At 36.8% G+C, this 12358-nt stretch overlaps 2 protein-coding genes across 7 annotated transcripts in view; both read right to left on the bottom strand.

Moving 5' to 3' along the window:
- Nucleotides 1–315: 315 nt before the first annotated feature.
- Nucleotides 316–8170, bottom strand: amfra (autocrine motility factor receptor a). 3 transcript variants are annotated; one of them, XM_079449845.1, is made up of 14 exons: nucleotides 8104–8170; nucleotides 7271–7658; nucleotides 7096–7188; nucleotides 5376–5540; nucleotides 4973–5125; nucleotides 4819–4859; nucleotides 4603–4735; nucleotides 4168–4301; nucleotides 3881–3991; nucleotides 3562–3752; nucleotides 3311–3414; nucleotides 3085–3219; nucleotides 2662–2849; nucleotides 316–2582 (listed from the first exon to the last, which is right to left on the bottom strand). In XM_079449845.1, the coding sequence occupies exons 2-14, from the start codon at nucleotides 7511–7513 to the stop codon at nucleotides 2411–2413; spliced, it is 1863 nt and encodes a 620-aa protein (XP_079305971.1). In that variant the 5' UTR covers nucleotides 7514–7658; nucleotides 8104–8170; the 3' UTR covers nucleotides 316–2410. The 3 variants fall into 3 exon arrangements, with proteins under 3 accessions (XP_079305971.1, XP_079305973.1, XP_079305972.1); XM_079449847.1 differs by having other exon boundaries at nucleotides 7892–8112; XM_079449846.1 differs by having other exon boundaries at nucleotides 7817–8111.
- Nucleotides 8171–8521: 351 nt separating this feature from the next.
- Nucleotides 8522–12358, bottom strand: part of nfatc3b (nuclear factor of activated T cells 3b) — a 14079-nt gene continuing 10242 nt past the window's right edge. For 2 of the 4 annotated variants that reach the window (XM_079450043.1, XM_079450044.1), the window contains exons 10-11: nucleotides 10285–10351; nucleotides 8522–9109 (exon numbers count right to left, since the gene is read on the bottom strand). In XM_079450043.1, coding sequence (XP_079306169.1) covers nucleotides 9103–9109; nucleotides 10285–10351 — 74 coding nt within the window. In that variant the 3' untranslated portion in view covers nucleotides 8522–9102. The remainder of the gene's footprint in view (nucleotides 9110–10284; nucleotides 10352–12358) is intronic. The other 2 variants (XM_079450046.1, XM_079450045.1) reach the window with 1 other exon arrangement.

The raw sequence follows: 12358 nt of genomic DNA, 5'->3' as shown, positions 1-12358 counted from the left end.
CACATTTTACTGAATTCCAGGCTACACTAGTACTAATAAATGATAATAATTTTGTATATAATCATTTATAAGTGAAATGTAATTGTTAACAAAGACTGGAAGTGCTTCATAAGAAGGCAGAACTCAAAGTCTAAACATTATACAGTATATCACTAATAAATGTATATATACAATATTCATAGTAGTTATTAGGAATTATGTGCTTTGGATTTGGTCAAATGTGCTCCGAAAAAAATATGATCAGATTATTATACCTGCATAATAATTTTGCACGTACTGTGAACAATTGCTTAATTCTAGAAAAAGTTCATTCACACCAAAAATAAAACAATCTGACAAATATGCTTAAAAGCCTCTAAAGCAGCTGTGACTTTTATTTTGTACAAGGTCATTTCACATGTATTATACAGTCTTAATTACAAAATTATTTACATCAATTAAACTTGTATTAAATCCACTGTTAGGCACAAATAATGAATTGTGTACAAAAAGCAATCCGATACTTCAACAAACAGTGAACATCAATCGACTGTATAATCATCTGAATAAATCCAGGAAGTATTTAATTTGTTATGTTTAGAAATACTGTTAAAGGTGCATCTGTGCAACCAAAACAAACAAGTTCTACATTGGCCAGCAGTCAACTTGACATGTTCCACAATGTCCACGTTTCGTGAAGAAAATGAACCAGAAAGATAAAGCTTTTTGGGAATAATTGATAGAAATGGGTTATAGACATAATCAACAGTCAATGAATCAATAATATAAGAAGTAATCCACATAAAATGGCATAAAATATTATATTCACAGTGTAAAACTAGAGACTAGAGACATTTCAAAGATTTTTTCTGAAATCCACAATAGGGCTACATAGTCATTCTCAATTAAATAAAGTTGACTGGCTAGTGATTCTGTTCCAACTTTATTTAACAAAAGGCTTTTTTAAGCAAGTCATTAAATGAACCTTTTAAAAAAAGCTCACATTTGTAAATTTCTGCAACACCAAATTATTCTGTTGCTTATTTGAGACAAGTTCTTCTGAATGTCAAGGGCCAGTATAGAAACAATCATTTATAGGCATTAGTACATTAGTACGGTGAATAATACATGTCTTCAAAACCATTTAAATAGAAGTGAACTGAATTGCTGACAAGAAAATGCTACAAAACTGACCTATTAACCATTTTTATGTATACACAGTCCAGAACATGCTTCTGAGTTCACATAGGGTCTTCTACATAAAACACGAGGTGAACCAATCGGTCATAAACCTGATAATTCATTCAATTAAACCCAATGTCAAACTACTTTTAAATGATTTAAACCAGGCAAGGAAACTTTTTCTAAACCGTGGTTTTTCTCTAAAAATATCCACAAAAAAAAACACATTTTCCACTTCAAACTACATACGGTAGGCAAAACTGTATGATACTAAAATGTGTATACATAAATAATTTGGATCTTAAATAAAATTCTACCACACTGGCAAATTGTGAGGAAAAATGTAATTTGCAATAAAGGATTATGAGTGCAAAAATGTATTCTGCTCGTGTTTTATGAATGACGCCAATGCACAAAATAAAGAACAACACATTGAGTTGACAGTTCAAAGACCACGCTGTCATCATACGACTATGGACACATCATGTGATTCGTCAATGCCAACATAAACCAGCTACCATGATCTACGCCAATTCTCTTTTTAACTATCATCAGGCTCTTAAAGCCATGATAGCATTATAGGAGCTCAATCTCTCAAAATCGTGTCCATAGTTTTGCAAGTCAACTACAGGCTGATCCAAACAATAACCAGCAACCAAATATAATGGCTCTTTCTTGGCCAAAGCAACAAAAACAAAACTCTCACACACAGCTCACTTTTCAACGCCTAATCTCTAATCCGAGCCAGGTCCAAAATTGAGTAGACACAATACTCAAAATTGTTGATTTTGCACAAATTTCTTCATTCTAAAATTAAACATCTGAACTAAACAGGTCAAAAGAAATGCAGAAAAGAAAATAATTCTAATTTATCTCACAAATGTTAATGCTGTCCAAAATACGTCAGCAGCTGTCAAACAATTGCTTTTAATTGTACGACTCAGATATCTAGCCTGTCATCTTCATTGTAAGTCAGCACTGTGAGACAACACCTAGTTATTTTTATGATGGAAAAAATATTGCAAATCATGGAGGCATAATTATCTCACAAATGGGCCAAAATTCTGTCTAGTTCTTTTTTTATTTTGGTAATCAGGCACGGCTGTATCACAGCACAGGCGCATCATGCATGTTTTTGCTTGGCTTCAGATGGGTGGGATAAGCAAGGCTACTTCCTATTCAATGATTTATCCCTGGGCAGGATTAGAGATGGCCGTTGCTGGATACATGCAGATGGGTGGAGCTCGTCTCACAGAGGTGGGTCTGTTTGCCTCTGCATGCGTCTCTCGGCTGCGGCCGCCAGCCTCCTGCGCCTCAGGATCATCGAGTCCGAGTCTTCATCCTCTACAAAAGCTTGTACCTCCTCGTGTTCGACAGCAGACGAGATATCTTCTTCATCAGGCTTCTTGTTTAAATAACGCCTGACGGAAAGAACTGAGTTTAGAGTAAATCAATTCATGCTGGTCAGCTCAGAGTGGGAGTGAAGATGAGAAATCTCACCTGCGAGCTCTCAGGAGTAACTCCTCCTTTCTCTGCAGCAGAATCTTTTGCCTCTCATCTGCAGATTTGGAAAAGCGGCTGCCCCGCACCTCGAAGCCTTGAGCCGCAGCAGTGACCTCTGAACTGCTGCTGGGACCCTCTAGCTCTTCTGGTGCAGGGTTTACTTGTATGAGTGAGCGCTCCACAGGCTGCAAGAGATTTCATGTAATGCAAGCTTTTAAACAGAAGCTTTTTTAACATAGACTTACCTTTCCTCAATTTGAGAACGTACATTTGTTATTAAAATGATTAAATCCAATGACAACATTTATATACTCTCATAGAATGTTAGCTATTCTTAAATACTGTCTTCTATGCTTGTTTAAAATACACATAAATACTTTGAAATGCCAGGTTATGTTGTTTTGCAGTTTTGTTGCTCACCTGTGTTTGAAAAGGCACCTGTATCCTTCCCTCCAGAATGTTATCGGTGGTGACTTCCACAGAGCGTGTAAGCTGTAAATCCTGCAGGATTAAATGATAAGGTACCTGTGGAAACATCTCCTGGATCTGATGGGCCTGTGAAAGCCACAAAAAAACAGACATAAGTTTTGTGAAGATCAGACCACACTTATTATACACCTGTCCAGTGTGACCTGTCAAGACTCACCATGGCGTTGAGCTGCGAGTTGTTAGCGTGCACGATCCCCAGGATGTTAGTGGTGTGCATGACCTCCACAGAGAAACTGGGCAGCCAGCTGGCAATACGGGACCCTAAGGGTGAAGGGGCAAAGCATACCAAATGTAACTGGGTCAGAGCACAACGGCACATTTCTACATGGCAACCAGCTCATGATATTATAAGCTCGGTTTAAATAAATGATCTGGGTGTTCTCGCGCATATATGTAAACAGATCTCACCATCAAAGTGGAAGAAGTGATTGTGTTGGTTGAGATGCTGTCGGGCATCCACTCCCGGCCCAGCGGCCATGTTCTCGTCCATCGTCTCTCGCTCACCCTCCCCCCTCTCCCTTGTGCCTTCATTGATGTTCAGTGACATACGGCATGTGGGACAGGAAGTGTCTTGCTCGAGCCAAGATCGCAGACAGGAACTGGATGTAAATAATTAAAAAATTTGATTCTTTGGATGCATATTTTGTAGTACGACTAAAAATGTAATCGGTGTAACTTCAGGATTTAAGATAACTTCAGTACTGACTGCGGCTGTATTTTTGCTCACTTGTGAAACAGGTGCCCACAGGGAAGCTTGCGTGCTGTAGTCATTGAATCCCAGCAGATGGCACAGTCATCATTATTGGCCACCAGCTCATCTGGCGTCGCCACGGCAAACCTGCGAATAAAGTGTGCATTTCACTGAATGTTCACATCACCCAAAAAGGAATATAATTCCCATGTAGAAAAACATTGTTTGTTTTTATAAATTCATCAAATTAATTCTGTACACAACCTACCTTTATGTATCAATTCTTAAATGTAAAAAAACAACAAATGCAATTGACTCCTCACCTGGACTCCATATTGTCAATAACACGCAAGTAATTCTTATGGCGGCGAATTCTCCTCTGGAACTCATGGAAGAGATAACGCAGCTGCATGAAGATCACCAGACTGGCCATGGACAACCAGATGTTGCCAAAGAGCTAAAAAGAGAGCGCGAGAGACAAGAATACATTAAATTATTCTTGATATTACTTCTGAGAAAGGCATTTCTGTCACTAGATCCTCCTAAATATCAAACAGAGCACCTTTAAGAACAGCAAGTATTCAAGTAAAAGGGCACAAATGCAATGTTTCCAGCAGTATGTAGTTTCTGTGATTTACACTTCAATGTTGAGCTGGATCAGATAAAAAAACATGTATCTTGATACCAATCCTTACACTTAAAAGCAAAACCTTTATTTTCCCTTTATGCGAGGACAAGATTTGTTTTAATTCTCTCACCAGCATGTGGATGTGATGCATCAGATCCAGACAGAGAATGGCCAACTCCATGATAAAGTCAGTGTAATAGATATATGAGCTCTTGTTCTCCCAGGTGCCCTCGTGGTTCAGGTCCCACAGGTGAATGGAGTACCTGTCAAACAGATCGACACCTTTAGATTTACATGTCTCACGACGTGCGCTGAGCAAAGACGACAAAACTGAAACCCAACAGACCTTATGATAACGTGGCCTGTGCGTACCGTCACCAGCAAACACTGAACAGCAGAAAACAAGTTTTGGGTTCAAGAATGTAGCTTTACTGGTGTGCTCTGGTATTTTCTCATTTCACACAAACACCACAGAAGGATTGGAAAAGAGACGAGTTTACCTCAGCTGCCATAAAAGCCACTGTGTGCATGCCGTTAAGATGCCCGACAAGCCCGCAGATCACTGCTAGAGAACCACAGCACGTGAGAATGGACACCAGCAGAGACAAGACACGTATGTGACTGCCCATCGGTGTGGTGGGGGAAAACGACAGCTGACAGAAATAATACAGATTTACAACTATGCATTGGACAGACACTTTTTATCTAAAGTGACGTACAGTGCATTCAAGCTTTACATCTTTATAGTAATACCTTGATATCAAGGTCTGTGTATTGAATGATTTCATGGGAATTGTAAATCACAACGTAAACGGACTTTAAAAACATTTCCAGTTGTCATAAAACATAATGCCATAAAGATTCTATCCCGTTGTTTAAGTGGTGAATATTAAGTTTGCTTACATATTCAAAGCGGTCTTTACAGAGCTGCACCATCAGATGGAGGAAGATGAGCAAGGAGAACCACAGACACCAGAGCACCACTTCCTCCACCCGCTGCACATTCAGCACACCAAAGATGAAGATGAACTTGTAGAAGATGAAGTTCCAGAACTTGTCTTTCAGATGCTGCTCAAGCATATGACAAAACATCACAGGGTAATGAAAAACAGATCGGGCCTTTGTATGTACATATCATTTTCTAATATACAACATACAGCCGAGGAAAAATTGAGAGACCACTCCAAATATTCATTTCATTAAGCATTTTTAGACGTATTGTTGTATTTCAGCTAAATCAATCCTGCCAGGAGTGACACAAAGTCATCCAACAGCAATTTGAAAGACTGACAGCTTGACAAAATCAAGGTTATCACATAGAAAATCTTTTTTGGACTTTTCCTAAAGAGAGAAATATTACTGTTTATTATCTAAAGGTGAATATGAACTTGTGTTCTTCGCAGTATTTGAGTTTCTGAATGTAGTGAAAGTCATAAATTGCAGGGTAGCCTATAACTTGCAACTTAAATGTAGATAAAAATGGGCACTTGATTGTATACTATGCATTTCTGCAGCATCCTGACACATTTGCATAGTATTTGCAAATGTACACACCCTTCTAAAGTAAAGTGTATCTAGTCTACATAAAGTATCAGATGGTGCTGTTCTGTAGATATAGGATTAGAAAAAGCTGGTAAAAACCCCAACAAAATGTCTGTCAAGCACACACATAGTTACTAATACTAAACCACTGAGCTTTTCGGGATGGTACATTTTTTTTTTTACAAATGATGCTGGACAAAAAGAAACTAAGACGTGTGCTCTTGTAAGATCACAGAAAACTGGTTACAACTAGCCCCCTAAATTATCATATCAGATTTCCTTGCTAGCTAACTGCTGGAATATACACAAGATTTTTATATATAAATATATTTATCCTAGTAACACACTGGATGCAGTCCTTGATCTGTGCATGTTATGGAGGAAAGCGCAGTGCATGCGGGGGTATTCAATAGAGGAATGCACTGTTAAACTGAATTTGTATTAAATCTGGTTGTTTTAACCAAGATTATTCTGCAAGACCTTCTTTTATTGGCTGACCTGCAATTTTCAGGTTCCCATATATTCCTAATCATTTCCATTTCTATAGAAATTTTTTATTCCAGGACATTTACAACCCTAAGCCTTTTCTGTACAAAAACTTTATTCAAGCTATTTCCATCTTTTTTGTTAAATCCGTTTCTTCGTTCAATCAACCTTGCATAACATCAAGTAAATATATATTACACAAAATGTGTTTTGTAGGCACAGTAGCAAAAAAATGAGTAATTTGGAATAGGGGTGTACACATATTTACATTGGAATAGGGGTGTACATATAACTCCTCGGCGAATACCTAACAGACAAATGAGAAAAGAATAAAAACGTACACTAACCCTCTTCTCTCAACAGGTAGTGGTCTAGCTTTTGTTGAAATTAGTAACTTTGTATTAGCACCTATTGTACTATTGCACTTTGTATGACATATCGCTTATTGCTCCCCGAACTCTTTGTAAGTCGCTTTGGATAAAAGTGTCTGCTAAATGACTAAATGTAAATATTTAGCAGAGGCGTCTATCCAAAACCATTAACAAATGACGAAGCATTTCACGTTTTCATCTGTGACATCTCAAAAGAATCTCACCTGTTTCTCGCTGACTCTCAATGGTCCAAACACAATACACTGGATCACTTTAGCTATCAACATGAGGATGCAGCATGCGGTGTTCACCATCACCTGTGCGACAATTGACATGACATACAATCAATTTACAATCAAACCCCAACAAATCTGTTCATTTACAGGTTTGTTCACGTACCCAGACAAACAGACTGTCTGTGATGAGATATAGCAGCACATTTGTGGCCAGGTTTCCAGTGGCCAGCTCGATCTCCTCATGATGGGATGGGCTTTGCGTGACCTCGCTCAGGGCAGTGTTGGACTGAGAGTCTCTGACTGTGGTGTAGGCACTTAAGATGGTCCCAGCCAGCAGGACTGAGCTCAAAGCTGTGTATGTCTTTAAACTGGGCCAAGGGAAGCGCTCCAGAAACAGCAGAGGCATCCTGGCTGCTTCTGAGGTTGTATGTCCGAATGAAAACAGGCCAATCCTTTTCTAATCCACCAGCTTCTTATGACTCCAAATAAAAGCGGATGTCCTTTACAGATGGCATTAACGAACTCCTCCTAACTCTGAATTCATCACAGGACTAAGACCAAGAGAAGGAAATGAGATATAATGTTCACAAAAAGATCAATGTCAGAAGATACTCAATACAGTCATTGCTATGTTGTGTTTACGTGTCCCATCTGTCAACATGCACAGTAGCATAACATGCGACCAAAGAATGCTTTAAAACGGTATTACCTGTTAAATGTGATTATCGCAAATGTTATATGTTTGTCATGCAAAAAATAAACCTTTTATTTTTCCGGAACCTACGTTTGTGTCACAATATTAGCAAACAAGCTAATCTGCTTCAGCAACGGTATAAAAACACGACATGCAGAGATAGATTAACTAAACTGTTGAGATCATAAAAATCCGCTGACACTCGACGGTCGCTGTGACACGTGCAACCTGTAAATAAAACAGGTTTATAACACGAATAGCGCGGTATCTAGCGCTGTTCTGGCAAATTCGATCTCTCATACCTGTTTCCGGCGCTTCTGACGTCACCCGCCGCAAATATCCGGTGTTATTACGCAACGTGAAAGGCGTGTCTTCTTGCACAAACGAGAACCTTATATAAATACGTGAAATGTAAATCCTTACAAAAACTATTTAAATGTGAATGTGAATGAAAATATAGTTATTTAGCATGACAATTTATCAATTAATGAAAACATTGCCTATTGTAAACAGAGAGGCGCCGGAAACAGTCCAATGTTTTAGAAACTCATCACGATTTAAAATGTGAATTGTATGTAGGCTACAATAAATGCAAAACATACATTTTAACACTTGTTATAGTTACATTTAGAATAAAATCAACAGTTGCAATTAAGTTGAAAATTAAATTTCTTAAAGTCCTTAAATATTTTTACTTCAAAGGAAAATCTCACACAAAATGTCATAAAATCTATTTTATGTTTATTAAAAATTCATAAATACAGTCATCAACCACCAAAAGGTATGAGGAAACAATGTATTGAGATGTATCACAGGTATCAAAATGCAATTAGGTGAAATTCAGCGGACTGAAACGTTGTGGGAGTGTGCCTCATATGCTACATGCACATATAGATTCTCTTTATAATTTATTCAGAATTTCTTTATCATGAATTGCAACTACAAATTTAAATGTGCTACTACATTTATACATTTCTGATTAAGAAAAGAGAAGAAAAGAAATATATTTCAACTGGATGAATGAAAGGTTAAGGCACTGAATCATAAACTGACTGGTCAAGATTTTACATTCACATTTGATATGACAAGTTTAAAATCTGTTCTAAACTAGAAAAATATACATGGCATTGCTCATAGAAAACAAGTTCTGTTTATCAGTTCACTGCTGTCCTGAAGACATACGGAAGGCGCATCATTTCCGGATCTCAAACAGAAAGACCCTTCATTCATGAGAGCGGAGCTACGGCATGCTGCTGGTGTTCTCTGAATCTGGAGTCTCGAACAAATCTCTGACAATAATCTCACTTACTGCCAAAAGAACACAAACATAAGAACATCAAAAACACGTCTGGGTCATAACAAATTCCCCAAAATCTCATTTCCAATAAACACACAAACAAACAAAACAATTGCATTTATAAAAGCATTGCGGAATTTGCTTTACTTTTGAATTATGTTTACTTACGTTTATATTCGCCTACATTTTTAAATGACTAAGAGAATATCCTTGCAATTCAATTATAATTTTTTTGCATAGTATGTAACAAAAACAAGCCCAAAATGTGATACACATTGACAGATGATTTAGGTTATATCTTAAACACTAATCGTATATACTAAAACATCAGCAACATTTCATTTTATGTGTATTACATCCATCCAAGGGCAGCACTGTACATCTCACAATCTTTTGAGCGCTTGAATTTAAAGCATGTTTAAAGGGATACTCCACTCAAAAATGAAAATCCTGTCATGAATTGCTCACCATCTAGCTATGTATATACATTTCTTTGTTCGGTTGAAAACAATGAGAGATATTTTGGAAAAATGTTAGCAACCAATAGTTCTGAAGCCCCATTGACTGCCATAGTAGGAAAAAAATCCAAAGAATGGTTCTGTTGAACACAAAAATATTTTGAGGAATGTAGGAAAACAATCAGTTCTGGGGCACTTTGGACAACCATTTACATTTTCCTACTATGGCAGTCAATGGTGCTTCAGAACTGTTGGCTGCTAACATTATTCCAAGATATCTCTCTTTGTGTTCAACCCAATAAAGAAATTTATAGATGTCTGGAACAACTAGAGGGTAAGTAATACATGACTGAACTTTCATTTTTGGGTGGAGTAAGTTTTTGCACAGAATCTTGTACACTTCACGGCATGCATGGCTGGTGTTAAACCACAAAGGCTGAAACTGGCTTAATACTTGTAGCCTGCTGTACTGCTTTCAATGTTCGAATTTAAACTAGTTCCTCAAATTTCTCTTTGACAAAGGCAAAAATAATGTAAAAAGCGACAAGCTATATAAAATAACCTGCATCACTGATATGAAACGTGCAAGAGCGTATATAGTGTGGGCTACAAATAACTAGAAAAGGTGGCTGTGTGCATTTGGAAAAGACTCTGTTTGAGTGTAGATGAAAGAAAACACACATATATTCTGGCAATGAATGTGCACGATAGCGGACAACAGCACTCACTCAACAGGGGTCTGCACCTGCCCTCTCCAACACGTACAAGTGCTGTTGAGACACAGTGACGGCGGGCCTGGAAAAACAGAGTCGTGGAGACAAAAATACACATATTCTGTCTTTGGGTTTATTTAATTATTATTTTTAAAAGTTATGTTTTTAGTGGTTTATTTAGTATAATATATTGCATGTTACACAGGCATACAAAGGGCTGACAACTTTTTGGGGGGAATTGTTGGGTGGTGGTGTTTGCATGGAGGTGGTAGAGGATTTGCGGTTGTAGAAACACAAAAACCTTGCATTAGAAGTGTATTGCACATGTCAAATCATATAATAACATAACTCACGCCTTCTTTAATTTGATTGGCCAGCTCACATCTTTTTGCATCGAGGAGTGCTGTTGTGTTGTGAAATGAATGCAGCCCCAAAGACCAATTACTTTTAGTTTGAATGAAGAGTGAATTTTAGTTTTAGTAACTTTTAGTTTTGAATGAGAAGCATATTTCAATAAAACCAGTGTAAAAGCTTTCGTTCTCCCAACATTTGCCATCCTTAAATGTAAAAATGATTGCATGATAAACTGATAAAAAATGATAAACTGCTTTGCATATATGACAAAAGAGCGCCAGTGTTTTGGGAGGAACAAAATGGAGACAAGAAAAAAAACAATAATATATAAATATTCAATTAATAATTTGTTAATTGTCCATAACCAATCATTTTTCAAGGATTTGCGTGTTAGTGACAAAAAACTTAAAGGAAATCATTTTCAGTTCACAAATAGTGATTTGTACACTGTCCCCAAAGTGTTACTTGAATTTTTTTTAGTTGGCCCAAACTGAACTCAAATATTAAAAATTATGGTTGCTCAACTAGTTTTTTAATTCATACAACTAAAGTTTTTTAATTAGTTTAATATTTAATAAATATTGTATCTGTACGCACTATGAAAAGGTATTTACCAAGAAAAATTGGCTAAAAAATGTATGCTAATTCTGACTTAATATATATTTAGTATATTCCATTTCAATTTAATTATTTTATTTAAATGACTTTTTATTGTTGAACTATATTTTTTCATTAAATTAGATGTATTATTTAAAACAAACTACATACTATTTACACTAATGATCTCATATTCTGCTATGAAAGTGGTTTTAATAGCTAATGTTTTTCTAGGAAACAAAAAGGAATAGACAGCTTTATGTAAAGGTCAAGGCCATATGCTAGAGGTTTTCTTCATAATACAGCTGCGTAACACTAGCGTAGGATTAGCCTCCATGGTATATTTAGCTCTTTCTGCGACTCAATGCAATGCCAGTACCCTGTTTCCCAATGCACTGCGGGACTGTACACTATAATTAAACACACACGGGGAGGCAGCTGCTAGCTTTACTCAAGAGTAAACAAAAAAGTCTGGCTAGCATATGGCACAAGCTAGCAAATATTTTGGTAATGCGGCTTGGGGTAAATTATTAACCCAGCATGAGATGCAAACAAAAATGTGTAATGTTACCTGAAAACAAATAATATCATAATAAACTAGTAGGGTCATTGTATTGAGTGGAAATCTGAATATCTGTGCTTGGGTTCACTAGCAGAGGACTTCGCCCCTAAACAATTTTAGAAATTTAAAGGTTCAATCTGTAACCTTTTATTGTTAAAAAATTATGTTTTTTTCTAACCTCAATCCACAATGCAAAACTTATAATACTGATTTATTATAACTTGAGCTGTCAGGAAATAGTTTTATGTAATTTGACCTTAACTGTAAAGTAACTTGTGATTATATGTTTCAAACAGAGATACTGATCGAGAGACAAAAAGTTACAAAATGACTGCACTTAATATGTTCTAGGTTAAAAAACGAATACATTTACACACTGTCACATACACAGACAAATCATTTTTGTCCTTTGGACTGTCTTTACAAATGTGTTCTAGAGAGTGTTATTTTGAGTAAAACTGTCTTATTCTTCATCACGATTTAAAATGTGAATTGTATGTACAATGTCTTATTCTTTCTATTACATGGGACTAGATGTTTACGTGGATGGGGTTTTGGCTTAAACGACAGCTGAAA

This window comes from Barbatula barbatula, assembly GCF_947034865.1.
Source record: "Barbatula barbatula genome assembly, chromosome: 25".
NCBI classification, from domain to species: domain Eukaryota; kingdom Metazoa; phylum Chordata; class Actinopteri; order Cypriniformes; family Nemacheilidae; genus Barbatula; species Barbatula barbatula.
This window is presented reverse-complemented; position numbering and strand designations above follow the sequence as displayed.